We start from the raw sequence: 26,329 nt of genomic DNA, 5'->3' as shown, positions 1-26,329 counted from the left end.
GGAAAACCGTAATTTGCAAGGCAAGCCTGGGGAGAGGAATCCAGCCCGTTGGGCACCCAACTTTAGCACAGGACCTGCTGTGTCAGGCATGTGGTGGCCAAGCTCTGGTGTTACCTTCAAGCACCTCCAGCAAAGCCCTGCTGCACTGGGAAGGGTGCAGGACCAGAGCTGTCCTGACCACCGCAGACTTTCTGCAAGAGATCAGAGGTACTGAGTAGCATCTATTGCAATGGAGACTTTCAAACAGAGCCCTTGTTTATGACAGTAATGACCAATTTACAGCCAGACGCTTTTTTTACATCCCAGCTCCTGTGTTTTGGTTCTAGTTTGCAAAGGCCCTGGCAGCCCCTGTGCAACCCATGGGCACAGCAGCCTGAATTACAGGGTACTGCTGCATCTCTCTGGTTGAGCGACTAAAGCTTTTAGCAGGAGGGGTAATAAATAATGCACCAGTTCTCGGCCTCTCTTCCATCAGTGAAGCTGCCTGGATTTGCAGGGGCTTTACCCGCACGCCATAGTCCATGCAAGCTTCAGATCACTCCTGCAACGAACTCAGCACTTTCAGCTGCACGAAAATGCTCCTCGTTGTCTGTTTTTCACCTTGGCTCAAGCAGCTCTGCCTGTCTGTTGTTATATGACCTGTCTGTGCCAGGTGGGGACACAGCTGACGGAGTCCCATCAACTAGACCCCCAGGCCCAGCACACTCTAAATCAAGCCTCTTGCTGCAGGGTGTCCAAGCAGTTAGTGAGGTTCTTCAAGCCAGGTTTGGAAGTGCAGCCTGCAGACGTGCTGAAGGCTTCAAGAGCTAAAGCAAAATAGCCTGAATTGAAATAATAAATTCCTCAGGCCTGAATGGTTTTTGCTTGAAGCTGTAAGATTGGCCGCAACAGAGACCTTGGGCACGTGGCTTGAGCTTGTTTCCCAAAGAAGCTGTGGGGTGTCTTTAACAGCTTCAAAAATTGGACTTTCCTTGAAAGATGTTGAAAAAATATTAACTTAACCCCTGCACTAGGAAAAATGAGCAATGTGTTGCTGCAAGTGGACATTATCGAAGACTCTGCTTATCTCTAATACTGTCAGTTAAGCTGTTGGTTGTAGAGGGGAGCGAATGATTAGCAGGAATTTCTTACTATTATGTGCATCTTTATTTGCTGTTCCCCTGTGAAAGTTCAAAAGTGGCCAGTGACTGGTGAAGTTTGAAATCTCAGCTGCAGTTAAGTAGACGGGCCCTTTCCACAGGGCATTAGATGATGCTCATAGGAGAATTGTTTCAAATGAACCTGATAATTTGATATTAACCCTGCTCAATATGAATCTGATGGTCTAATATTGAGTTAGAGAAACTGGCTGGTGATAAGTCTCTGGTGTGTCTCTCTGTTGGCTGTCAGGAGTCTGATTGTGGAAACGCGCATCTGGAAGAGCTGCAGTTGTGGTTTTATTCCAGGAAAACTATCGGCTTGTCTTTCTCTGGAGTTGTTAAACTCCCCAGCATGCAGACTTGAGCCTCGTTTATGGAAACAGAGACCTGCAGGGGCAGCCCAGTGCCAGGACCGGGTGCTGGCGTTGGGGCTGGGAGAGTCTCTGTGCTTGTCCCAGGGTGCTCCTGCGCTTGGACAGCAATGGTGCATGAAGAAAAGCAGCTGCATATATCTCTGTTTTTAGTACCCTGTCCTTCCAAGATTTTTTGGCGAGGGGGTTGCTGCTGGGTAGCAGAGCACCTTATATTGCGTAGTGGTGTAGGAGACACTTCCAGTGACACTAGCTTGACTATAACAAAGCCTGACTCTTGTATCTCCTTTTTCTGCAGGGCAAGAGCTGCCTGGCCAGCACCGCAAACTTCCTCACGCCACCAAATGTGCCTCAGAGTTGCTCTGCTCAGGGGACCGGCTCCAAGGGTAAGGAGGCAGGGAAGACCTGCAGCCTCTTGGCAGCTCCTGGCTGCCAGGATGGCCCGGGGGCCATGATGTGACAGTGACAAAATCCCTCCCTGCCAAGCAGGTCCAGTCCTGCCTGTGGGACTAATTTGAGGAAGCTGGTTGATCTGCACATGGAGATGTTTGCTGTAGGTTGCCACTGGCTGTTATTCCTGCTGGTTGCACACTCACCTCAACAGACGCAGAGACAGAGCAGCCTGCTGCACTCCTGAAAGGAGAGAGGGAAGACTTAACATTTTTGTATATGTCCAGGTAATGTTTCAAGGATCTGGCTCATGATCCTCCTTTACAAAACACCAGTGCTTTGGCTCTTTATTCATATGGGCAATTATAATTGAAGTCCAGCCTACAAGGGAATGTGGGGAAAATATGTCCTTCCCTAGATCCATAGGTGTCTCTGAGCAGCAGAGGTCCTGCGGGGTGTCAGAGTCCTGGTGCAGCAGGAAGGTGGTGGTAGTCCTGTGCAAATGGGGAGTGGACGTCTGAGAACAGCCACAGCTCTGGGTGTAGATCATGTTTCTCAGGTGAATCTTCCCTGGTGTGAGATGCAGAGAAAGGATGTGAGGGTGCAGTGAAGAGAGATTGGTCTTGCTTAGCACTGCAATGTCCCTTATACACAAGCAGCAGGCTATGAGTTGTCTGCAGTGGTTCATGTGTATAATACTTTTGTTTTTCCTATTTCAATGGAGTACAGATGTTCTGATAAGCAGAGATCCATGTTTTGGTGCCAACCCTTTCCACTGGATCTGGGATATCCTTGTGGCCCAGCACATGATGGCTCCTTGGAAAGGGCTTTCTCCATGCAGGAAAAGGAAAATTAAGGCTTGACCCTCGGTGAGTCAAAGCCTGTATGGTTCCTTCAGTAGTGATAAGCCCCTGAAGCCAGAGGTGCTCTTTGGTCCAGACTTGGTCCTGTCTTGGCAGGGAGCAGGTCTCTGCGGAGCCGGTCTGTGATGCAGGATTGCCATCTAGTGCCGTTGCTGAGTCTTTCATGCTTGCAGGAGCAGAGCTCTGAAGGCTGAAGTGTAGCACGCTTACCAGGCAAAGTAAAATGCAAGAGATGAGCATAGTAATCACGGGGAAAAAAATGTTTGAGCTTTCAGGGCAAAATGATTTACACTGGACAAAGTCTCAGGCAGCCTAATCTGGCCCTGGAATTGCCCTGCTTGGGCAGGGATGGAATGGGGGCCTCCCAAGATGCCTCGCAGGCTGAACCCTGCTGTGATTCTCTGTTCTGTTCTGGTGCTGAAATGGCTCACTATTTAAAGGCGTTTTTGTATTGATAATGTGAAGCCAGCATTTCGGGAAGCTATGGAAATAGGACCTTGGGTATCCTGAAGTGAAACTCTTCTTTCTGAAGATGCCGCTGGCCTCTCAGCAGCCTGGATGACACTCTCCACATCCCCACCTCCTGGAGCCTGCAGCAACTTTGTGAAAGCATCGGTACCCTGCAGCATTGGGAAGGCTTGGCAAGCCACGATGCTGAAGGCTAGCAGGCAAAATCACTAAGTTTGTGAAATCTAGTGGCTTTGGGGAAGATCACGCTGATGCGGATATTTTGGATGCTTAGTTTCAGGGACTCTGAGGTCTTAGCAGGGACTATGAGAGAGAAGGAATGAAGCACAGGGTCCAGGGACCTGTGCCATCTCTGCAACATAGAAAGAAAACATTGCTTTTTCTTCTGGTTGAACTTCTGAAGCTGTGCTTGACAGCCTCCTGTGGGACATTAAAGCTGCAACCTGTCCTCCTGCAGAGCAGAGACAGTCACAGGGGTCTTCCAGCGGGGACAGCGAGCACAGAGACAGGCTGGCTGCCGAGCAGGAGCAGCCTCGGGGGAGGGCATTTTGGGGACTGCTCAGGATTGGACGTGCTGCTCCTTCCCACCAGACAGGGTCCATAGACTGCCCCAGTGCCCACCTCACTGCCCAGCGTGGACGTCCTCACCGCCTGGTGCAGCCAGGATCTCCCTGCTCATCCTCGCAGAGGAACCTGTACCTGTGCTGGCACCATCCAAGTGGCTCTGTCTCCAGAGGTGCATGAAGCTGGGCAGCCTTTGGGCAGACACGAGAAGACCCAAGCACAGAAAAGCATCTTGCAGGGTGATGGGGCCAGGTGGAAACATCAGATGGGAAGGATGGTACGTGTGTGGCGAGGTGTAGAGCAACGGCCATGCGCATCCTTGACACCCCCAAGAGGTCCCGCTCCGACACCACCGCCTTTCCTGGACGGTGCTGAGCTGTGACAGGAGGCACATCCACGCCAATGCTGCCTGGCTTTCCGAGCTGGGCTGCACTAGGAATGCCTCCCCTTGCCCCCCGAGTGGTGACCTACATTGGATACTTGGATAACTCCCTCTCCGCTGGGCTGCTCGCAGCTGCTGGCCCAGGAATAATGCACAGGCAGGGTTATCCTCTCTTCACAGCATCCCCTTTCCAGGCCTGAATCCTTGTCCATTGGGAGTGGATGATTTCCCCTTCCCGCTGCCTGTGGGTGCTATGGTTAGGATGTGGCTCTGTTAGGGGATGGTGCCACTCCTGCATGCGGGAATTTGGCGTGCAGAGGAGACCCCTCTGCATCCTTGCCCTGTTTGTGCCTCTGCTAAACTGAACACCGAGTCTAGCAGTGTTGGGCCTGGAAAGAAACCCTTGCCTTGGTGGGAACTGTGCTGGTGAGGGTTACCCCTGCCCAGGCCTCCCCCATCCCAGTGTGCCCTGGTCTGGGCCAGCATGCTCCTGCCCTGGTCTGAGTCAAACCCCAGCAGAGGCACTTTCCCTAATCCTGCAGTATTGCCGCCGGGCAGGTGGCAGCATTTTGGCTAGCAACTGTGTTGAAATGACCTTTTTAATTCCTGGAGGAAACAACAACAGCAAAAAACCTTCCCCTGCAACGTTTGCTCTTTACAAGTGACTGCTCTGGATTCACATGTGGCATGTTAATGCCACGTGGATGAGCAAAGCCCACTACGGAGACTGGGAGAGGAGTGGGTCCAGAGGTTTTGCAGCAGGTTTTCCCAGCAAAGAGCAGTTCCCTTCTCCTGTGTGCTTAGTTCCTCAATGGGAGCCATGGAAATTTTCCTATTTCTGTCTCTCCTTGGTTTGAGTGCTCAGCTCATTCCTACAGCCTCTCTCCAAGAAGCAAATGTCAGCCCTGAGTGATGCTGCTTTGGAGCCAGACAGCTCTCAGTGATAGTTTTGTCATCCCTTAAGTAAGGGAAGAGGCATCGTGATAAAAAAGGACGGAAGGAAAGCAAAAGGAAGAAATCTGGAAAAGGGTAGCAAACTTGCTGTCTTCCTTGTTCTCATTTTTCCCTGGAGTAGAAGGAAAATGAACAGGGGCAAGGGTTGCTTCTTGGAAATGGCCTGGAGAACAGGGCCAGGCTGTGTGCCCAAATCCAGGCTCAAGGAGCCTTCTGTTACAGTGCCCTCCACTGCAAAGCCACCTAGCACAAGCCTGGACATGCTGCACTACCAAAACCTCTGTTAGATCCTTGGGCTGATTTTGCTCTCAGATATTTAGAAAGAAGTGCCTCCCAGGTCTTCCCAAATGTGGCTCTCCACTGGCAGAGAGGTGGGCCTGGCTGCAGGTGATAAAACTACACCCTGTGCCCCACTGATCTGTCAGTGACTCTTTCCACTTAGTGCTCAGCTCTCCTAATGCCTTGACTAGGTGTCGTTAGAGCTCGTACATAATTGTGGTTTGAAATCAGCTTGCTTCGTCACTCCTGATCCTTTTAATAATTTCCATGATTTCAAGAGTGCATCAGCATGTTTGACTCTCCCAATGCCCCCGCAATGACCCAAAATACTCCGGTCTAATGGACCTAATCCGCTTCCTTCTGTAAAGGTCAAAAAAAAAAAAAAAAAAAGAAAACGGATTTTGAATTCCTTTATTCCTTTGTAAACTCTACATTTCATCCTGGGGCAACGCTGCAGAGCTTCGTGCCCAGAGCCCTCGGCCAGGGAATGCTTTGGAACTTTTAAAAACTTGCCAGATGTGGTGCTCCCCAAGTAGAAAAGCATCTGCCTTATCTCCCTATGTAGGGCATGTATTGCTTAGCTCACTGTGACCTAGAAGCAGTGTCTGCTTGTCTCAAAAACGAGAAACAATCAGGGCTCCACCAGCTCTGCGGGGAGCTCAGATACCCATTGCAGAGTGGATCTCAGGGGTTTGTCAACGAAGCTGTTCTCTGGGCTTTGCCTCGTGCCTGTCTGCTCCTCGTCACTGGGGCAGCCTTTCCTTCAACTGCTCTGGAGACTTTTTGACTCACTTTCAAGAGCCCTGGTCTCCTGCTGTCATCTTGATCTAGCCACACATTTACTGTTTGCATCGCTTCCCCCAGGTGAAAAATAGGACTGTGTGGGTCAAGCAGAGCCAGTCTGTATGATGTGATTGTTGGCTTTTTGGTGTAAGATCAAGTATTTGGACCCCATAAGAGGACTGATATCATGGCTTTGGGCTTGCACTTGACTTAAGAAAATAACAAGGAAGCCATTATATAAAAACCTTTGGAGCAAGGGGAGGAGAAAGATGAGGATCCTCTGAGATCAGCCTGTGGAGATGACTTTCGCCATGGCGTGTTCTTCTCCTTGAGCTTCCAGGTAAAACGAGATTAACCATGGTCAGGAATCAGATTTTCTTAAGGAGCTCCTGGCCTTGCTGGATATCTGCAGGTCAAGGGATGCAGCATGTCCTTACCAGTGTGAAATTTTTGGTTCTGTAAGGAGTAAAAGCCCTGCCTGGGCATTGCTAGCATTGCTTTTAGCTCACAGAAAACTATCTGAAAAGCACCATCAGTTTTTGCTTTAAGAAGGAGAAAAAGCCAAACGCTGAGCTTCCCCCTCACCAACCGATTTGTCCTCTAGAAGATTACTTCCCTGGCCAGGCTTACAGGAGGATTTGAGGTCTCTCCATCTGCTCGCATGCAGCAGGTCACCGCGAGCCGGTGTCTCCCGGGGAGAGTGGCAGCCGCCGTCTGCCGGGCACGATGTGCTCACGCCGCCCAGCACCACGGTGGCGTTTCCTCCTCGGTGCCGTGCTGTGGGTGTCAGCATCGGGCTGGGACTTTCCTTGCTGCCGGAGTCAACCCTGATGCTGCTGGTGGCCAAGCTTCCTGAATCCTTGGTCCACTCTTCTGGTTGATTCCCCAGTTAGAGTCAAACCATGCTTTTTTGTGGGGCTCTCTCTCCTTCCAGCATCCCTTTAGACCAGGAAGGTGAAGGGCATCGTGGCCCCGTCCATCTGGGTTTACATCAGTGCGACTGAAGGCAGCATGTGGTGCTCAGCGCTCAGGTTGGAGCGGATCCCCAGGCACAGACCATGAGGCCCTCCCAACGCTGGCTGCTTTGCACTGACCCGTGAGCACTGCTGCCATCCTGCCTGCTCTCACCGCGGCCCCCGGCCCCTCTCCGGTCCTGGGGCTTCCCTCGCTGTGCCTCATGCGCCCCAAGCCACCCCAGCGGCCACTCACGTGGCCCTGGGTGCCCGGCGCTGCTGAGCGGCAAGAGCTCAGGAGGAATTGAAGTGACAAGCAAAGCCTTCACCAAAGGAGAGGAAGCGAAAGCTTGGCGGAGGGAAGCCGGCAGCCACAGTCTATTTCAGGTGCTCGGTGAACAGCCCTCCCTGAGATCACGCGGTGGAAGAGCACACATATCCCAGCAATGCTCTGTGCCAAGGGCTGTGCTGGCCCTGCACGCAGCCCATGCACCGGGACCTCTGGTTGGGGGCTGTGTCTCGCTTCCTGTTCCCCACTGACCAAAGCTCAGCAGGGATGTGGATCGTGACCATAGGTTTGCTGTGCACCCCTGTGCCTGCACACCAACTTTTGGACCTGCAGATGCACCTCCTCTCCTAGGGCATCACCTTTGCTTCGTGCACGTCTCCTGTGCACCAGGGTGAGATGCTTCCTTGACTCTGAGCATGACCTAGCTAAACGTGATCTCAGCGAAAGCGTGTTTTTTGAGGGAATGCTTCCAGGTCTACCCTCATGCAGAGTGTTCTGCAGTGACTTCAGAGCTCTTATAAACCAGAGCTGCTCTGGTTTGTGGGTGATGGGTTGTGGAGATATGGCCCACACCAAAAGGAGGATTAAGTCCTGCATGCTGTGCTTTCATGGCAGGGCAGCTACGTTGTGAGACAAGGGAGGGGCAGAGCGAAGCACCTCTGTCTTACTGACAGGAGTCCAAATATCCCACCTCGATGGTGCTGATGAAAACTGTACAAAGAACTGACAAAGAGGGCATTTAAAAAAGATCATAAAGCTTGCGTTAGCTCTTAGAAAGCACTGCCGATGCTAGAGGATCCCTCCCGAGCTGGGAAGAGCTAAGAGAACATTTCCCTGGGAAAAAAAAAAAAAAAAAGACAAAACAAACAAAAAAGGTCAGGAAGGGAAAGCACCTTCATGGAGTGGGCAAGGAATGAACTTTCCCAAACAGACGTGGGATGGGCCTGCAAGGACTTTGGGGTTATTTATAGTGGCAGGGAGGGGGGTTATAAACTGACGTTCACAAGTGTTTTAACATGAGTGTTTTTTGGAGCTCTTGCTGAGGGCTCTGATACTGGAGACAAGGGAGCTCTTCCCCATTGCTCGCGCTCCGCTCCGTCAATCCCATCTCATCACCAGATGCTGTTTCAGGTGCTAGCTAATAAAGCGGCTGGAGGTGAGTTAAGAGAGAAAAAGGAAAAAGTAAGAGCTAACGACAAGCGAGCTTAGGCAGGGTGGATTTATGTGGCCTGACTGAACTAGGTTTGCGGAAGCGGAGGAGGAGGGAGAGGGCTCTGGGGGCGATGCCGGGGGCTGGCGCTTCCTGACGCGCCTCCCTTGGCTTCCGAGGGGATGGAGATGCCAAGTACCGCCCCGCTGCTCCGGCACCAACCCCGGCCCAGCCTGAGCTGCCGGACGGGTTGGTGCCGATGGGTGGCTGATGCTGGTGGGCAGAGGGACATGAGACCTTTTGCTTGTGCTCAGACTACCCCAAAATGCTGGAGGGAGCTGGATGTATGAGTCCCTCGGGGCAAGTGGGCTCTGGGAACGCTCTCTCCCAGCGCCGTTGCCTTTCCAAACGGTGTGTGGCTGCGCTGGATCCCTACGGGTCTCCCCATGAGGATGCCCCCGCTGTGTTCGCAGGGCAGCGAGCACCACGGGGCACTGGTTGCTCCTCCAGCGCAGTAACGTGGCTGCACATGGCGTCGGGGAGCTCCTGGCGCAGGGCCACAGCGCTGAGGTGCTGCGCGAGGCGGCTGCGGGGCCGCGGCGCTGAGGTGCTGCGTGAGGCGGCTGTGGTGCCGCAGCGCTGAGGTGCTGCACGGTGCCACGGCGCTGAGGTGCTGCACGAGGCGGCTGTGGTGCCGCAGCGCTGAGGTGCTGCACGGTGCCGCGGCGCTGAGGTGCTGCGCGAGGCCGCTGCAGCGCCGCGGCCCTCTGCCCCGGCCCGCTTACCCACTTTGCTGCGGAGCCTGGGGGCAGGCTGGGTTTCCATTCCCCCACCTCCATCCTCCTGGCAGGGACGTTTCTGACAGGAATACTCATGGAGACTACAAGGTGTCAGCTTGGAAATCTTTTAACTTTACTTCATCTCCCCAAATGGACAATGTCTCCGTTCATTAGGTACCCACCCAGGGGGCAGATGTCAGCTCTGCTCATGTAGCTCATGGCTTTTCTCAGCTTATCTCTGCGGAGGCTCTGATGGCTTCAGAGCGCTCATCTCCTATCATGTCACACTGGCTCCTCCGCGTAGGGCTGTCCCTTCTCCCTCTTTCACAGCTGTGCAAAGGAGCTCACCTGCATGTGCCATGCAGTCATCTCCCCGCCTTCTCATCCCCAAGAACTGGGTTTGGAAGGATGTTTCACTGGGGGGAAAAAAAAAATGGGTAGTGGTGGTGAGCGCGTGTGCAGTGCTTGAATCAGTTTTCCTTGGCCAGGCTGCGCCTGGGAGGAGAAACCATCACTGAAGTCTGCCCGGTGAGGCTAATTCATTCTGACAGCTTTTTCACTGGGACATTAAAATCATTGCCTCTGTCTCTGTAAAACATACAGTAAGTCGAATGACGGGAACACAGGTCAGAAAAGGATTGTTCTCTCTTTTTTGCAATGAACACTGTCACTAAAAAGAAAAAAATAAATAAAATAAACTGCCAAACAAAATAGATCCCACCATCCCAGCACATAGGAGCTGCTACCCCTCATCTTCACTGGAGCCTGGCACGGGGGTCCCCTCCAAGGCAGAGGGGAAGCTGGCAGCCTGGGAGTACGACGCAGATGGAGCCATCTCGCTGAAATTCCCGTCTGTAACATCTGCAAAGTGCATCATGGCTCATGAATTTGGTGAGATGGATGAAGAGCACCCCTTCCTCTCCAGCACGCCCAGTGCCAGCTGCAGCACATGCCCTCCTTTAGATAAAGGAGGTTGGGTTTTCCTTGGGGACCTGCAATAGAGGGGTTATCTATGAGATTTTGTAGCTCCCTATGTGTCTTTAGAGGAACTCTAAGCCCATGTGGGAGCCTTGGGTTGCCCCTATATCCTAAGCTCCGCACAAAGAACCAAGTAATCTCCATCAGTGGTGCTAAGAGCCAAGAACTCACAGGTGAGGAGAGGCTAAAATCAAGCTCTATTAGTGGATTTAATTTGGGGCAGCTGTGCAGGCAGGTTGCACTAAAGTGCTTAGAGGGGGCACAGGGTGCTTTTGGAGTCTTCAGTGTGCAGGAAGGACAGCCTGGGTGCTGGAGGGGGTGTTTTGGTGCCTCTTCCCTGCAGCAGAGACATGTGCAATGAGGTAGGGGACATCAGAAGGTCTGCTGTGCCTTGGGGAGCTGGGGTTGTGGTTGGGCCAGCTTTAGAGGAAAGTTTTAATGCAGGAGGAAGGCAGCTACTGTGCTCCAGGAGGCAGCCAAGGGTCCTAGGGCTGTAGAGAAAGCATGGTGAACCTCTCCTTTCTGCCCTGGAGCTGCCTAGGGTCATTGGCCAGCCCCTTCTCCACTGCAGGTTGTGCTGGGCAGGCTGATGCCCAGGGTGGGTGTGTGGCTTGCAGGGACCATGCTTTTGGCTGAGGTTTAACCTTTGGGGGAGCAGGCTGGTGATGGTGATGGGAAGGATCAGCTGCTGATGCTCATTTCTCCATCTCTTGCTCTAGCTGAGGCCAGCTCTTAACCTGTTCGTTTTTAGTAAAGAAGAAACCTTGCCCAGCTGTCTTCTAGATTCACCTGAGTGTAAAATCTGTTAAGAAAAGCTACAGCCTGAACCCCTATTCCCATGTTGTAGAGCTGCAGCCGTTAAACTGCCTTGATGAAGTTTCTGATGCCTTCCAGAAAGGGAAGCTCCTAAGTGCCTGTGTGGTTATTTTTAAACAGTGACTTTTCCTAGGTCTGCCCGTGCTATTCCCAAGTAAGGCTGGGAGCCAATGTGTGGTGCTCTGGGTGCATGTGGCTCTGCCTCCGAACGTTGCCCAAAAGCATATAGGCCTGAGGTACTTTTGGAAAGCCCACAAACAGAGTGCCAGATGTAGCTCTGACTTCCAGATGTCACTTTGGATGCCTGCAAATGTCCTCAGGAGCATTACTTACTCTATTCCGGCCAGCATGGAAGCAGAGAACTGTCACAGGCTCCAAGGCTGCCTCGCAGAAACGTGCACAGGACCAGCTCACGCGTGGAAGTACTTGTCAGTGTGCCTCAAAATAGCTACATGCACAAGGAGGGGGTTTGCAGCAGTTCTTGTCTCAGATCTGTTCAAGTGGATGATCTCTGAAGCCTCATCCTTCTGGGGGAAAAGAGCAGTGGTGACTTTGCAGTGAAGCAGAGCTTGTGCCTTGCCCTTGAAACTGCTTTTGCTGCTTTGTGTGTTCCAGTGAGACCCAGTTTCAGCTCTTTGCCCTAGGATTTACAGCTTGTTTTCCAAGAGCTTGCAAGGGGAGCTGCTGTGTGAATATATAGACTCTCTGATTCCCAAATAATTTTAACAAGAAGTCAGACAGGATTTATTTTTGTTTCTTTTGAACTTAATGGGATAGCATGGACTCATCAGGCTGCTTTCAGATGCTGCTGAATGCTTTCATATAATATACCCTAAACTAAAAATTCCAAGGCATTCCTGTGCTTGTCCATGTTTCAGAGCATGTGTGGTGATCAGTGTGGACCTCTGCCTGTTATTGAAGCCACATGGTCAAATGCATCTTTAAAGAATGCTTGGTAACTTCAATGTGATTTTTTTTTCCCCCTTAACTGTGAAAGACTAAATCTTGCAAAACTTTCAATAGGTTGAGGTGGCCAAGTCCTTCAGCATATGCTGGATATTTCAAGCAAGGAAACAGTCCTGCTGAGCTCCGGAGTCAGCATATGTGTTTTAGACTGACCCCGCTGGGAAGTAATTCCCTAAGTTGGGTTTGTGCTGCTCAAAATAGGACCCAATTATTATAAGTTTTGGTGGCCCTTCTCTAGGCAGAGTTAAGGATGTGAAAATGTCCTTCTGCTCTGGCTTTTTCTGGAGAACGCTGCTCGGAGTGACTGGCTGTGTCTGTGCTGCAGCGTCTCCTGTTCCTGCCTCCTCATACACACAGTGGGATTAATTGCACCTTCATATGCCCTTATCTGGGAGTAAGAGATGGGGTTTTTGTGATGACCTGGATATCTTTGCCACTATTTCATAAAGAAATCCTCATCCATCCTAAGTGGCTTCACTTGAATGCTGTGCAGGAGGTCAGGGTTCTTTAATGTTTATTGTTCTAATGAACTTTCATGGGAAATAACTGAATTGAGAGGACTGTCTGCAAGATCATACTATTAATGGTGATGGAGGGGGCAAAGGGCTAGGGAATGAGGCAAACGGAGATTAATGCACTCTTAATTTATTCTGGATTTGTGTCAAAATTGGCCTGAGCGTCCTGGGGCAGAGGAGCAGTTGTGGAGGCAGAGCACAGGAGAGGGCATCTTTCTGCTGCCCTCCTTTATAGGGTGTAGCTGCCGCATGCAGCTGAACCTTCCTCTTGGAGACATAGGCTGAATTTGGGAAGGGGACCCATGTACTTGGAAAGCATTGCTCCTACCCACATTGTCAGCTTGCCCGTTAGCACTTACTTACCATCTCCTCCCCTCTGAGGAAAGAGCAAAAACAGAAAAAAATGAGGTTTTGTGTCCCTGGTTTTGTTTTTTTTTTCTCATCTCATTGCCTCACATTTGCAAGTCCGAGTTAGGTTGTGCATAGAGAAGTGAGCAGGCTGCAGTAGGATGGCTTCTGCTGTGCCCCCTGCTTTCTTGAGTCTTTTCTGTGGGACCCTTCTTTTTCTGGGTGCTCAAAATGCTTTTGACACCCCTGTGCCTCAGAAGACAGGGATTATTTCATCCCTCTCAAAGCCCCAGGTGCAGGGCATTGGGGAGTGAGGGCTAAGTGCAGGTGGTGGGAAGCAGGAGTAGGGTTTCCTCCTGCAGGCTGAATCTTCATCTGAGCTTCCTCCTTTGCATTTGTTTTGATGAAGTTCAGCTGAGGTGGGAAGGGAAGAAGTGGGAAGTGGTGCAGGAGAAGGTCTTGGGCTGCAGTGTGCTGCTCACAGCTGGTCCCTGTTGGCTCTGAAACCCAGAAATCTCCAAACTTTGGCTTTTTGTACAGGAGTTTCAGTCAGTCAGAGGAGCATGTGCTGTCCTGGCTCTAATATATTTAAGAAAATCCAGTAGCTGAAGAGGGGCTGCTAAAAGCAGTTAGGAATGACCTTGCAAGACTGTGACCATGGTGAAAAATATAGAAATTTAATGTAGGAAAGAAGGATAGATGTTTAGGATGCTTTTTTTCTCAATACCTAAATAGGTGACCAGCAGTTTGTGCTGACTGGCAAAACTACCAAAATTCCTATCACTTTAAATGAAATTATCATAATAATTACCCCAAGTTCACTGATTTGAGCCTGTTTTCCCACAATAGGCCCAGGCTCCGGGCTGCCTGTTTGCTCACCCTGTCCCCGGCAGTGGGATGCTGCTCTGCTGCAGGTCACCCTGCCCACACAGAGGAGAGGGGGGTTTCCTGCAAACCCGGGTGCTGAGATCTTGCTCTCTCTTTCAGGTCTTACCCCATCGTCTCCATCGCTGACCCCAGAGCCCTCTGTCCCTGCTGGCCGCCCTCATCCTTGGCTTCTCCACAGGTGAGTGTCTGGGGGAGGCCGGGAGGTAGCATAAATCAGTCCTTTTGCTGGAAGGCAGAGCTTTTGTTCACAGGAACCTTCATAACTGGATATTGGGGTGGGGAAAAAAATGATGCTGTAAGGGCAGGGAGGCACCAAAGCACAGGCTGTCCAGAGAAGTTGCATGGTCTCCATCCTTGGTAGTTTTCCAAGGCTCGCCTGGAGAAAGACTGGTCTCACTTGAAAGATGACCCTGCTCTAAGCAGTAGGTTGGACCAGAGACCTCCTGAGGTCCTCTCAAACCTTGGGAGTCCTGTGGGCTCCCATCCCAGCAACAGACCCTTTCCCATAGCAGCTGTATTAGCATTTCACATCCAGTATATTGGAGACAAACCTGGGGATTCTGGATTTTGCAGTGGCTCCTTACGCTAGTGGCGGCTGAGTCACTGGAAAGTGAAGAGCTTCCACCAAAAAGCATAAGTTGCCATGACATGTTAGGAACAGCACAAAGTCCAAGCAGTGAGTGGGGACTGCAGCTCTCCCATCATGATGCTCAAAGTTTAGGATAATGGAGAGGTTTTTCTGCCCTCTGGCACTTGGTTTATTAACTGCCTGGGCTGCTCGATTGGTTTTATTGATGGGTAATGCATGCCCCAGTTAACTCATCAGGAGCAGCAGCAAAAATGAAGGGATAAAAATAACCCAGCACCCATGTAACTGCAATTTGCTGGATTATTTCCATTGCCTTTGTAATTTGAAGTCTGGAGAAAGCAGAGCCATGGTTTGAGCTCTGGTTCTCCCTATGGGGGCAAGTCTTGGCAGACAGACCACCTGGCTGTGGGCTGTCTGGGGGTCTTGTTAGGGCCATGTCCCATGTGTCTAGATGTTACCAGCCAATGCAGTGGCATTCTGAGGGGAGAAATCAGGCCCACGTATGTGGGACTTGCGTTTTGTAGGTTTTTTTAGTCAGCTGAAAGGCTGTTACGGAGAACAGCTGGTAGTTGAAGATGGATCCTGTGGACTCAGTAGTGAAATGTCAATAACACTTGAATTCTGGCTAGTGATGTTTGGTATTTTAACCTTCTGAAAGAGGAAAATAAGAGCAGGGGCTGAGAAATGTTGCAAGAGCAATGGGTGAGCTCTTGCCAGCTCTGGGCTTTGAGCAGGCCCCCTCAGTCCTGCATTAGCTGGGTTGAGCTGCTGCTGGGCTCAGTTTGCCCTGGCCCTAACCTGTCCCCTGCCCCGGTCTGCAGGTCCGCACTGTCTGACTGTGCTGTGGACTGTGGGTTCTGGCTCTGTGCAGCGCTCAGCATGCCCTATTCTGGTGAAACCAGACTTTCCAAGGAGTCACTCTGGAGCCTGAGGCCAGCCTGCAGGGTAAGGTAAGGCAAAACCATCCCATCCCTTTATAAATGTTGTTGGTTGAAGAGAGAGCTGTCTTTGCAGCTGCAGTACAGTCTTAGCCTGTAACATGCTTGTATGGAGGCTGTGCTTGGGGTCTCCAGTAGCAGAGTGCTGTCATAGCAGGGATCAGCAGAGCTGTGGCATGGTGGAAAAGGTAAGTGGGATTTGCACCCTGCAAAGTGCAATCCTGGTGAAGGAGTGTCTATTAAAGCAATAAATCAAAGCCCTAGGAAGTGTTTAGCATTTCTATGTGTGTTTAGCTGCCAGGGCTTCTTTTGGCAAAGGGGGCTGCGTGGCCCTGCTGTCACAAAGGTTTTCTATCCTGCTGCCTCTACCCTCTGTTGTACTCTGCTCTTTGCTTTCCACCATGCTGCTCACAGGGGCCTGTTTTAACCAGTGAAAGAGCTAAGCTGGGGAGTGCAGAGACGAGGTCATTTTCATCAGCTGCTCTGCTTTTGTTACTAAAATAGATCTGCTTTGGCCTTGAGCCATCATGTTGTCCCCGGCATTGACTATCGCAAATGGATGGCAGGCAACATTTTCCATTAGCAAAGAGGAGAACATGTGTCTTGGTGAGAAGGCAGCTCCATAAAGCAGAAATGCTGTGGCTGGCAGCAGGCAACCCCACCTCTTTTCATTTAAGTGCCAATCCCCATTTTCTAAGCATAAATATTGGGAGAGAGCTGTCAGGGCAAATCTTTATATCTGTGAAAAGAAGATGCAAGTGGATAAAATTTTACAAGTGTCTGTGTGTGGTGTTTTTTTTGGTTTTTTTTTTGTAGAGGAAATGCAGGTGACCCACTAAGACTCAGCAGGGGTAGAATTTGCCTGAAAAAAAATGAGGAGATTTACACAGTCATTGGTTATATAGTAGTTTCAAGCGCTTGGCTTGAGCTGCAACTTGGTCTCGTGATTCATAAGGAAGCACATGCTTATGAAGTTGGCAGGAAATAAATTTGCCCCAGGTTTGCTTTTGGTACTGTACCTTAGGCTCCAGGCAGGGAGTTTGAAAAAGGTCATGGAACACAGAGCAGGAAACTTATTTTCTCATCTGTAAAAGCATGCTCTTGGAGGACAGGTAAAGCTTGGCAGCTTTATGAAGGCCCCAGGCTCCTGTGGCTCCCTGTCCCTTGCCATCTCTAGTCCCTGGAGGAGACTGCCTAGGGCTGTGTATATCTTGACCCCCATATTGAGTTAGAAGATGCTCTTCCAACTCTTATCTGACCTTAGTTTACAGGCCCCCTTGTGCCTTGCAGCAATTCTGTCTGAGCGGAGAACCCATGTGCTCATGGTCCCCCTTGGAGGAAGAATGGGAAGAATTAGTAAACGAGGAGACATGAGCAGATGCATGCTTGCCATGGTTGGCAGCCTAAGTGACACTGGTGTGGGACCTGCAGTTAGGGCCCTGATGCAGGACTCTGAAAGACTTGCCCCATTGTCCAGATGCCCCAGGTTGGGCCCTGTTGTGACAGGGCTTATATTGACTCTGCTGTTGTGGTTCACTGCTCCTGTGTGCTATGGGCAGCTTCTTCTACAAATGGGTTCACCTGTAGTTTTTCCAGGAGACTGACTTTCCTGCTTGGAGATTAAAGGTAATTTAGGGAGGGACTGGTTGCTAATAATGCTTTGGCAAGCATCCATTGAGTTCTCAAACTCTTCTCTGCTTGCTAGCTTCTTGCCTGTGCAAAGCAGGTCTCAGATGGGGGCTTCTCATAGCCAAATACCAGGAAAACCAGGGGCATCCTTGCTGTGGGGAGCTGAGTGTAGTGAGGACCAGCTTGGAATCAAGTCCCCAAGCTGATGTTCCCAAGCTGCCTGTCCATCTGGCATATGCATTTTATTCTCTAGCTTTAGTGAAGGCACTTTTCTGCAAATAAGTTGCTAAAGCTTCGTTTGTACAGACTCTATGATACCCTGTAACTTCCACCTTCCTCTGGGCAGGTCTCCATTTTTCTACATTCCCATGCTCCGCTGTCAAAAGCGCAATTATTTCTCCATATCTGTGCCCCAGCCCTTTTTCTGGATCCCTAGTTGGACAGGAGAGGTAGCCCTGAGGAGCTCCTGGCTCCTTGACTTCAAAACACAAGGCAAGTTGTGGTTGTTTTTTTTTTTTTTTTTTTTTTTTTTTTCCTTAGGGCACCACCATCAGCTAAGCACAGTGGGTTGTCTTTGCCCCTTTCTTATTCTGTCCAAAGACCCTTGCAGATGGTGGTGGCCTGTTCAGCAATGTTCAACTGGTAGTAGCATAGGGTTGTGGTTTGGAGCCTGGCTGGTGTCAGTGTTGTGTCACACAACCACTATGGGATGGCTCTGTCCTGCTAATCTGCAATCACGCCTGACGACAGGATGGAGACTATCCGAGCCCATCCTAAGGGAAAGCACAGCTCAAGCTCTTGCTCTCTGCAGCTTGAAGGGCACACGACTGTAAGGGAAGGACTATGGCACACTCAAGTTGTACTTGGCCTGCTGTATCTCATCCCCTGGTTTGTCAGGAGGCAGTGCCCTCATTAAGGGCACATAAAAGTTCCTTGACCTGACACTGGAGACACCAGCAGGTAGTGAAATCACAGCTTCGTTGTACAAAAGTGTTTTGCTCTTTCTAGCTTAGCAGCTTCCTGCTACTACAGTTAAAAGCCATCTCATGAAGGGAAGAGTTGTTAAAATGTGTCTGCTTTAGCTCTTTCCTTTTAAATGCTAAATCTTCAAGGCTATGTCTCAAATCTTTCCTCATGGGACCCATAGGAACAACAGATTACGGAGCCCTGGAGTGACAGTCTCTGGTGTTGGTGATTTGTCCCTGTGACCTTGAGGATGCCTGCAATGCCTCTTCTCCTTTATCCCCAACCATTATTTGTGACCTCTGCACTGGGTTTGCCTAAGGAGCAACAGGATTTAGGACCTGCTGCTCTGCCTAGAGCTATCTGTTGGCATCAAAACGAGGCATGCTCTTATTTACAGATGAACACTGCTGAAAAGCAAGGAAAGATGGGGTTGTGTTTCACCCTTTGAACTTGGAGCTGCTTCTGTGTATACAATACAGCGATTTACTTATTGCATGCTGGTTACTTTATAGCAAAGGTACAGGTACTACAGAAACCTGATTTTTTTTTTTTTTTTTAACACCACCTGGCATCAGGAAATTGCTGCTCTTCCTCATGTCTAAGCAATGCTAGAAGTAGTCACTGCTAGACCTGAAGGTCATGGGGCTGTTACGGGGTGAGGAAGGTGCTGGCCGTGGTGCTGGCAGGAGAAGCATTGACTGCTGCACGAGTCTGCAAAGGGAACATCCATGTTGACCACTAACGATTTTTAATTTGACCCTTCTGCTTCACCTGAATTTGAAGGTGAACTAGCCAAGTTAGCAGCATCGATCCGGGATGCGAATCATCAGCGCAGTGCCCTGCCCTGCGGAGAGTGCGGCCACGAGCATTTGGTCCCTCTCCCGCTTTGTTTTCCTGCCTCCCCTTCACGCCCTGCCAACGCGATTAGTCAAGGCGGGCGCCCCAGCGCAGCACCCCGGTGCCGCGAGCGCCACTGACCTTGCTGGGGGCCGGGGGGCAGACATATAGGCGCCTGCGAAGGGCTGCCAGGGCGCGCGCCGGCCCCGCTCCCGTCCGCCGCCGCCGCGTCTCCGGCGCTGGTAAGCTCCAGGGCTGCCTTGTGTGGCTTGGGGGTCTGTGGGTTTGCGTCGTAAAAGCGAAGAATTTGGTATTGGTAAAGCGCAGACCTTGTTTGGCTGCTGGGAAAAAAATGCATTTGCTTGGCGCTTAGCTGGGGCAAACCATGTGCAAGGAAGCACGTTTCCTGGAGGTAACAGTATTTTTGTGTTCAACTCCATGGTTTTGATTATGACTTGGGGAACTGGTGTCTTGGCAAGCAATGAAATACCAATTGTGTCTAATCCAGCATGAGTTTGCAGAGTGAAATAACTTGAAGTATTTTTTGACAGTTCTTAGGGAAGTCTTTAGATAAAATACTGTATCACCTGTCCAATTATTTTTCTTTGACCTACTGGGAAATAAAGCAGATAAAACCTGAATATAACCTGGGAACCTAGAAACTTGTGTTAGCTAATACATGTGGTTCTTTTGGAGGGAATAAAAAGATGTTATATGCTTTCCTGGCATCTTTCGTGCTATAGCCATGCTTTTTCTGTTGCTGAAAATAACCAGCCATTTTAATCTCAGCATTGTTCTGATCTTTTAATCCAGCTTGCTTTCTCTTGACAGAGCAGCATAAAATGATTTCTATCTGCCTATTATATAATTAATCAGAAGATTACTGTGGAGCCAGATTTAGCTGGACATTGCCTGCAAAGGATGAGGGGGCTGTGATTGGAGAGCGATGGTGCTAAGGTGGAGTGTTTCTCATGCTACTTCCTTGGATGTGTCCATTGCAAGGTGCAGGAGGGAAAAGTAGTGAGCTGGATGGTTTGGGTGGTATGGAAAAAAGTGGATCTGAGCATGCAGTAGAGAATAAGGTTGTCCCTTGGTTTCTGTTAAAATAAAATGCCTCAGCATCTGGTTGGTGGCTGGAGAAGAGCGACCCTCTAGAAGAGATAGGATTTCAATGGAAATGTAAAGCAGACTAATGCTCCGACTGCCTGTCCATGGGTGAAATCAGCTGTTTTGGATGGGCCATGGTGACCTGGCTCCCTTCCCCACAGGGCTGGGAACCCAGCACTGGGGCCAGTTCTCTTAGGGCAGGACATCCTCCCTGCTTCTGGGAACCCATGTCCTCCGTGATGGTCCTGAAATATTTCCTAGATTTGCTTCCACGTGGACATTTTCGTAACCACCATTTTCTTCTGGCTCACATGATGTTCCTACGTCTCTGCCCTGTTCTGATCACTCTCTTGCTCTATTTCTGTCTTTGTTAACACCGTGTGAGACAATTGAATCTCATGAATGAACTGGGAAAAACAACTACTTGCAAAAACACCTGACTTCTCTTGTCCCAGGGTAGAGCTGTATCCTTGGGAGGAACTACAGCAATTAACAGCTGTGCTGAGCACTGGGTTTGGGATGTGGTGGTAATGCTTAGAGGACTTGGAGGTGGTTTTATCAGCGAAAGCAAAGCTCAGATGATTCTTCAAGCCCTTAGGTAATAGTATGGTTTGGGACAGCTGCTTTGCAGAAATTCACTGAAATTCAAGTCCACCTGCCAGAGACAGGTTCACTTGAGACTTTTAATTTGTGATAAACAAGCATATCACTAGCATGACAGGATGATATGGTGGGGAGATTTATTCCAGGTGGAGACTTAGATTGTTGGAAAATCCAGCTTCTGATTTAGGCAAATCATGAACATGAACTCCAGGAAAAATAAGAGGAGCGTATCTTGGCTCCAAAAAGCTGAGATTCCCTTCCCCTCCCACCCCCACTCTCCATGGTGATCTTCCTCACTTTACTATGCTAGTACAAAAGAACAATGTTTAACTTTAAAATATAAAGAAAATCAAACCAAGAAGCAAAGTGAGCTCAAGAACCTTTCCTCTTTCTTTAGTTGCCTAAAAATGGAGCAGCTCCCACTCTTTGCTCCGTCAGCTTCCAGACCTCAGGATACTCCTGGGGCTTGTGTTCTTGTTGAGCATTGGTGTGCGAGGCTGCTGGGACCTGATGTTGCCAATGGAAGGGAAGGCCAAAACCTGCTTAGCCAGTGAACTGTTGCTGACTCAGACTTGGTGTTTTTTGTCTTGTGTGTGTGTGTGTGTGTGTGTGTGTCCTCTTCCTCCTGTGCTCAGCTGGTAAGAGCCAAATACTGGGATTTACAGTCAGATCTTGCGTTTACGAACAAGTCCTTGCGTTGGTTACGTTTGACCCCCAGGATAAGCATTTTAGCACAGCCCATTGCCAGCAGCCCCTCAAGCAGCTGGATGTGTGCACTACTGTGCACACTCCTCTGCCTCCTGGAGACCGTTTTCCCTGCAGCTCATGGACAGGCAGCGTTATTCCGATACCCTGGCAGAGCGACTCCCAATTTCTCCATATAAACAGGCAGGGCTCCAGTGCCCATCTCATGCTGGGGCTCCTTTCTCTTTCACGTTGAAAGCATTGGCTGGTTCATCCTCATTGCCTTGAGGCAACCTGATTTGCTCAGTGGCCTTTTTTTTTTTTTTTTTAAGAGAGAGGAGGGGGGGAAAAAAAAATCAAAGCCCACTGAAATGACAAATATCAGTGGTGGGAGCATCCCCCTTTCCAGCAGACCAAGGGATTTGGGAGAAAATAGGTCACATGCTCTCCATCCTATGCCACGTGGTTGCCATCCCGGGGCCAATGAGGTTTTGAGCCCTCTACGCTCTACAGCAAAAGATCACTGGGATTTTTTTCCCCGTTGCATTTTTCGTCTTTCCCAAACGTGAAGTGGCCATCTGTCCAAACCCCCCGTCACGCGGAATCGTCGCTAACGCGGCTTCGTTGGGGAAGGTAAGAAGATTTAAAAGATTGTATTGGTGGGAGACCACCTGGCGTGTCTACCTTCATGCTTCCATGCCATTTTTCATCTCTACAAGAAGTGAGTCGGAGCTGGGATTCAATAAGAGTTAAAAGAGCTTTGAACAATTAAGAGCCTTCTTAAGCGAATTGTTTGGGTTGAGAAAACTTAAGTCTGCGTTAGATGAGAATGGGGTTATGGGATAACTAATTATATGCCTTGACGTACTTAATAGGTTTTCTTTGAGTCTATCCTATAAAATGCTTAAATTGGTTAAATCATCGTTACTTATTGCAGTATGTGCTTTGTTTTTGGAAAATTCAATTTTATTGAATTATATAGTCTGACTAATTATAAATACTAATAAAGCTAGTACCATTGAATAGTGAAGCTTTTGTTCCTGTGTTAGAGAGGAGAGATTATATAGTCTGCGTAGGTATAACTTCTGGTGCGTGCTTTGGATATGGTTGTTTATATGCAGGCATAGAGTGTTAGTAGCACAATTTGAACTGTCTTAAAGAAATTAGGATTATAATCACTTAAACTCCCAACTGAAGATTTTTTTTTAGGATACAGCATGTGAAACCTATTTGATCAAGCTTCTACCTTTCAATTGTTTTAATTTTTCTCCTTTTTGTGTACTGAAAATAGATTGAAATTTGAATTTTGGAAAGGGGAGCATCTTTTATGAAGGTGATTCTTCTCAGTTTGCCCCTTTTTTTTGCTAAGTTTTTTAGAATAGTTAAATTCTTCCTAAAACCCTTATGTTTCTGTTGCTTTTTCTTTGGTTAAACCGTTGCTTCATCCATACAAAAGCAAAATATTACTTTCTAATGCTTTGGAGTACCTAACTGCCATTAAAATCTATACCATCTTACCTATAGCATCTTTATCTTTTAAAGATAAAATTACATTTTTTCCTCTGATATTTTTCTTGAAATAAGAATTTCTGGGGTAATATAACTTGAATTTCAGCCATATGAGAAAATCTTATTGGTATAATCAAAAGTCATGTCTGACTTAAAAATGTCAGACACATTGGATCAAGGGCATTGTGTTTAAGTTTCCTTAAAATGATTCATCTTTCATTTTGACAGATGCGAAGACAGATGCTAGCTTGCATTTTGATACAGAAACCAAATACTGAAATAGAGAAAAATTGTATAATATCTGGGGTTTCATCTTCAGTAGAGAATTCCTAAACAATTCAATAATATTTTTGAAATCCTTAATAAGACTCTTACGGATTAATTTATATGAAGGCTTTTAGTATTCACAGATAAAGGGAAATAATTAAATTATTTCTTCCTGAAAAAATGTTTAGAAATATTCTCAGACTAGCTAAAGGATATTAATAGGATATTTCTTTCTGAACAAAATGGATTGTTTCAGGGGAGGAGGGGGGGAAAAATAATCTGATCAAGGCCAAGGCAAATTTTTTCTAAAACAATTTAAAGATTTGTTTTTTTAAATGGTTGTATTGCAATGGGTGTAGTTGTCTTCAAAATGTTTTGAAGAAGCTATGGTATTTTAATGCAAAGAATCAGAAAATATGAATGTTCTCATGATCTGTGCTGGACTGTGTGGTAGAGACCTAGCAAGCATCTTTTGCAGGGTGCAGTGGTTTTTGTGGTGAAGGATTCCTTTGTATCCACCTAGAAAGACAGCATTTGCCATGTTGTGTAAAGCTCCTTTAGATAATTTACATGTGGTGATTTCATCCCTCACATTTTTGTGAGTTCCACATCCTCCATCAACATGTGGAACTGCTTTTCTAAGGTGACTGGATAACTGTGGCTTTTTTCCCCTCCATCAATCTTGATGTCTACCTGAGAAAAAATTCCTGCAATTAGAGGAAGCAGAGTTTGTTTGGGGGGTAGAAAAAAATATGGTCCCTTGCACCTCTGATAGCCCGATCTTGAGCCCTCTGCGGGCTCAGAACACAGGCGGCGCGTTCATGGTTAGAGTTTCTGTGCTCCTTTTGTGAGGCTCTAGCTCGTTCTCCACAGCACAGGGATAAAGAAATGGGGATTCTACCAGGAATGAAGCATTCATCATCCTGGGATTGCTGGAAACGCATGCTAAAACATGCCTGCTTTTCCCTTGCTCCGCAGGGTGGTGATCCCTGTGTTTGGCTGTGGGCAGGATGAGGGGGTTCGTGGCAGCACCGGGTCTGGCGTGTTGTGGTGGTGCCTGGTCCCCAACAGCTGAACAAAGGATGCTCTCCGAGCGCGGCTGCGGCCCGGGGATATGCTGCATCGCTCCGGCTGGGGTGGCAGTGCATCTGGCTTCGTGTCCCCCTCCTTGCAGCATGAGGGTGGGTGGTGTGGAGTCTGTACAGCTTGGCTTTGACAGACACCTTTTAGCTAGGGAAAATGGAAGCAAATTTAACAGGGCTTTCCCAGGGGTGGAGAGAGGAGCTGAGCTGTCCTTATCCCTGTAGCAAGCTGCTTTCTGCTTTTCAGGGTAACGCATTCATTGTGGTGCTACAGTTTTGTGTTTTTATACATATGTGTATACATATATGTATTAGGCTTTGCTGAAGCAGTTGGTGACTTGCCGTGGGTGCCAGCACAGGACATTCTGCTACCACTGGACCTGGTCAAACCCTTGAATGTACCTTTTGGGTACAATCCTGGTGCTTTGGGGGAAAGGAGCCTTCAGGGAGGTGGGAAAGGGTAGTTGAACCCTGGCTGTCCCTGGGGTGCTGCAGGGAGGTGGGAGGAGCAGCCCCAGTCTGGGCTGCAAGGTGCAGAGCATCCTTTCCCCATGTGCCAGGCAGGGGCAGGGATGAATGGTGCAGGCAGAGCCGTGATGGGAGCTGTGGGTCGTCACAGCCCCTTCTCCGATTCCTGGCAGCCCGGGCTCCTGGTAAATCCTGGGCAAGCAGATTTTTACAAGCAGACTCATTTACTCATTGGTGTATTCTGCTTGCTGTTTAGACCTGGGGTTATAGAGGACCTACTATAGGGAGAAGCAGAAAGGAAAACGCAACTCTCCCCTTGATTTTAATCGAGGTTGAGATTTAGTTGAAGTGAAAATAGATAGGGAGTGACAGTTTTGGAGCCTGCTGTCAGGGTCTGAACGCAGCGCGGCCAGCGATCCACCCTCGGCCGTGGAGAGCCGCATAATGACTTCCCCCATACCTTGTCCTTGGCAGCCGAGCTGGGGCACAATGGTGGCCCGAAGAGCCACCACCACCTTGCTGGCATCAGGCTGCCCAGCAAGGAACCTTTGTGCAGGGCTCCTGCCATGCGGGATGGAGCGGGCAGCACGGACGGGCTCCACCTCCTGCGCTGCGGATCTCCTGGCCCAAGGGCTGCCGGGCCACCAGCGGGCTCTGTTTCCCATGCTGTCCTTGTGTCCTTGTTCCTCACAGTGCTTATGATTGAGGAGAGGGTGGTCGCACCACTGGGGCATGGTGCTAGGTAAGCTGTGTGTGTTTCATGCTCTTTGAGCTTGTCTTCCCCCTGCTTCATTCTCCAGGTTTCTATACATAGATGGTTACAAGAAGGAAGGCTGTTAGTGATGCACCCTAAAGACTTGTGCTCCCTAGAGCTGCTGCGTCTTAGCTGAGCAGTGCCAGGTTGCTTCTCTAAGGGTTAGGAGACCCCTGCCCCAAGGGTCTCCTTCCACATGCTTCCTATGAGATGCCTTTTCCCATGGGGTATCTCCCAGGAGTATTGCTTGGCAGTTCCTCCAGCCCAGAGACCAAGGAGTCTTTGTGGATTGAAAATGTGGGCTTGGGTTTGCAGAGAAGCATGTCTTTATTTAAACATTTTTCACTTTGCTCTAAAATTGCTTTTTTCTTTCCTTTTTTTCTTTAACCTTTCCTTCCTTATCCCTGAAAACTGTGTAGATGCTCTTGGAGGATGCAGTCCTCAGCCCAGGTCTCCGATCCCAGGGACCTGGATGCTTTCCTATCTGAGTTTGTAAGTCTTGCCTCTAATGGGTTAAAATTTCATGGGTGATTCGGAGAGCAGTGAACTAGATTTTCTTTTCTCCTCCTACTTGGGGAATGTCCATTCATCTGATAATCAAGGGAAATGTGATTTTTACTGAGCAAGGGATAGAAAATAATCTCATAGCTCTGTTTTATTCAGACCCTCCTCAGCCCATCAAATGGAATTCTGCCCTTCCGGTGGCTCTTCTTGCTGCTCTGGACTGGGGGCATCCTGTTTGTCTCCCCACATTCCCCTCTCTGCGTCTGTCTGTCCACCAGCTCCTGGACAGACTGCTCTAGAGCAGCCGCCCATCTGCAGGGCTCATTCTTGTTTCTAAGGATTAGAGACAAAAAAATGAGATGGGATGAGATGAAGCAGTAAAGATTGCTTTGCTCTCAGGATGAGAGGATTTGTGGGCTGCCCCCAGATCAGTAGATTGAAAACTGAGGAAGATTATTGGGATGATACTGCCTGTGGGATTAAAAGGAGGACTGTCAATAGGCTCTGGTGGAGGGGG

The 26,329-nt window shown here is 49.2% G+C and overlaps 1 protein-coding gene across 1 annotated transcript in view; it reads left to right on the top strand.

Moving 5' to 3' along the window:
• Window positions 1–1,803: 1,803 nt before the first annotated feature.
• Window positions 1,804–26,329, top strand: part of PCBP3 (poly(rC) binding protein 3) — a 62,321-nt gene continuing 37,795 nt past the window's right edge. Inside the window, 3 exon segments of the mRNA XM_088536730.1 lie at window positions 1,804–1,896; window positions 13,975–14,053; window positions 15,286–15,409. Of these exon segments, the coding sequence (XP_088392856.1) occupies window positions 15,344–15,409 (66 nt within the window). The 5' untranslated portion in view covers window positions 1,804–1,896; window positions 13,975–14,053; window positions 15,286–15,343.

Source organism: Tinamus guttatus, unplaced genomic scaffold (genome assembly GCF_059628265.1).
Source record: "Tinamus guttatus ecotype Peru unplaced genomic scaffold, ASM5962826v1 Tinamus_guttatus_pri_ptg000702l, whole genome shotgun sequence".
NCBI classification, from domain to species: Eukaryota; Metazoa; Chordata; class Aves; order Tinamiformes; family Tinamidae; genus Tinamus; species Tinamus guttatus.
Note: the sequence above shows the minus strand (reverse complement) of the source record. Positions and strands in the feature narration are given on the sequence as shown.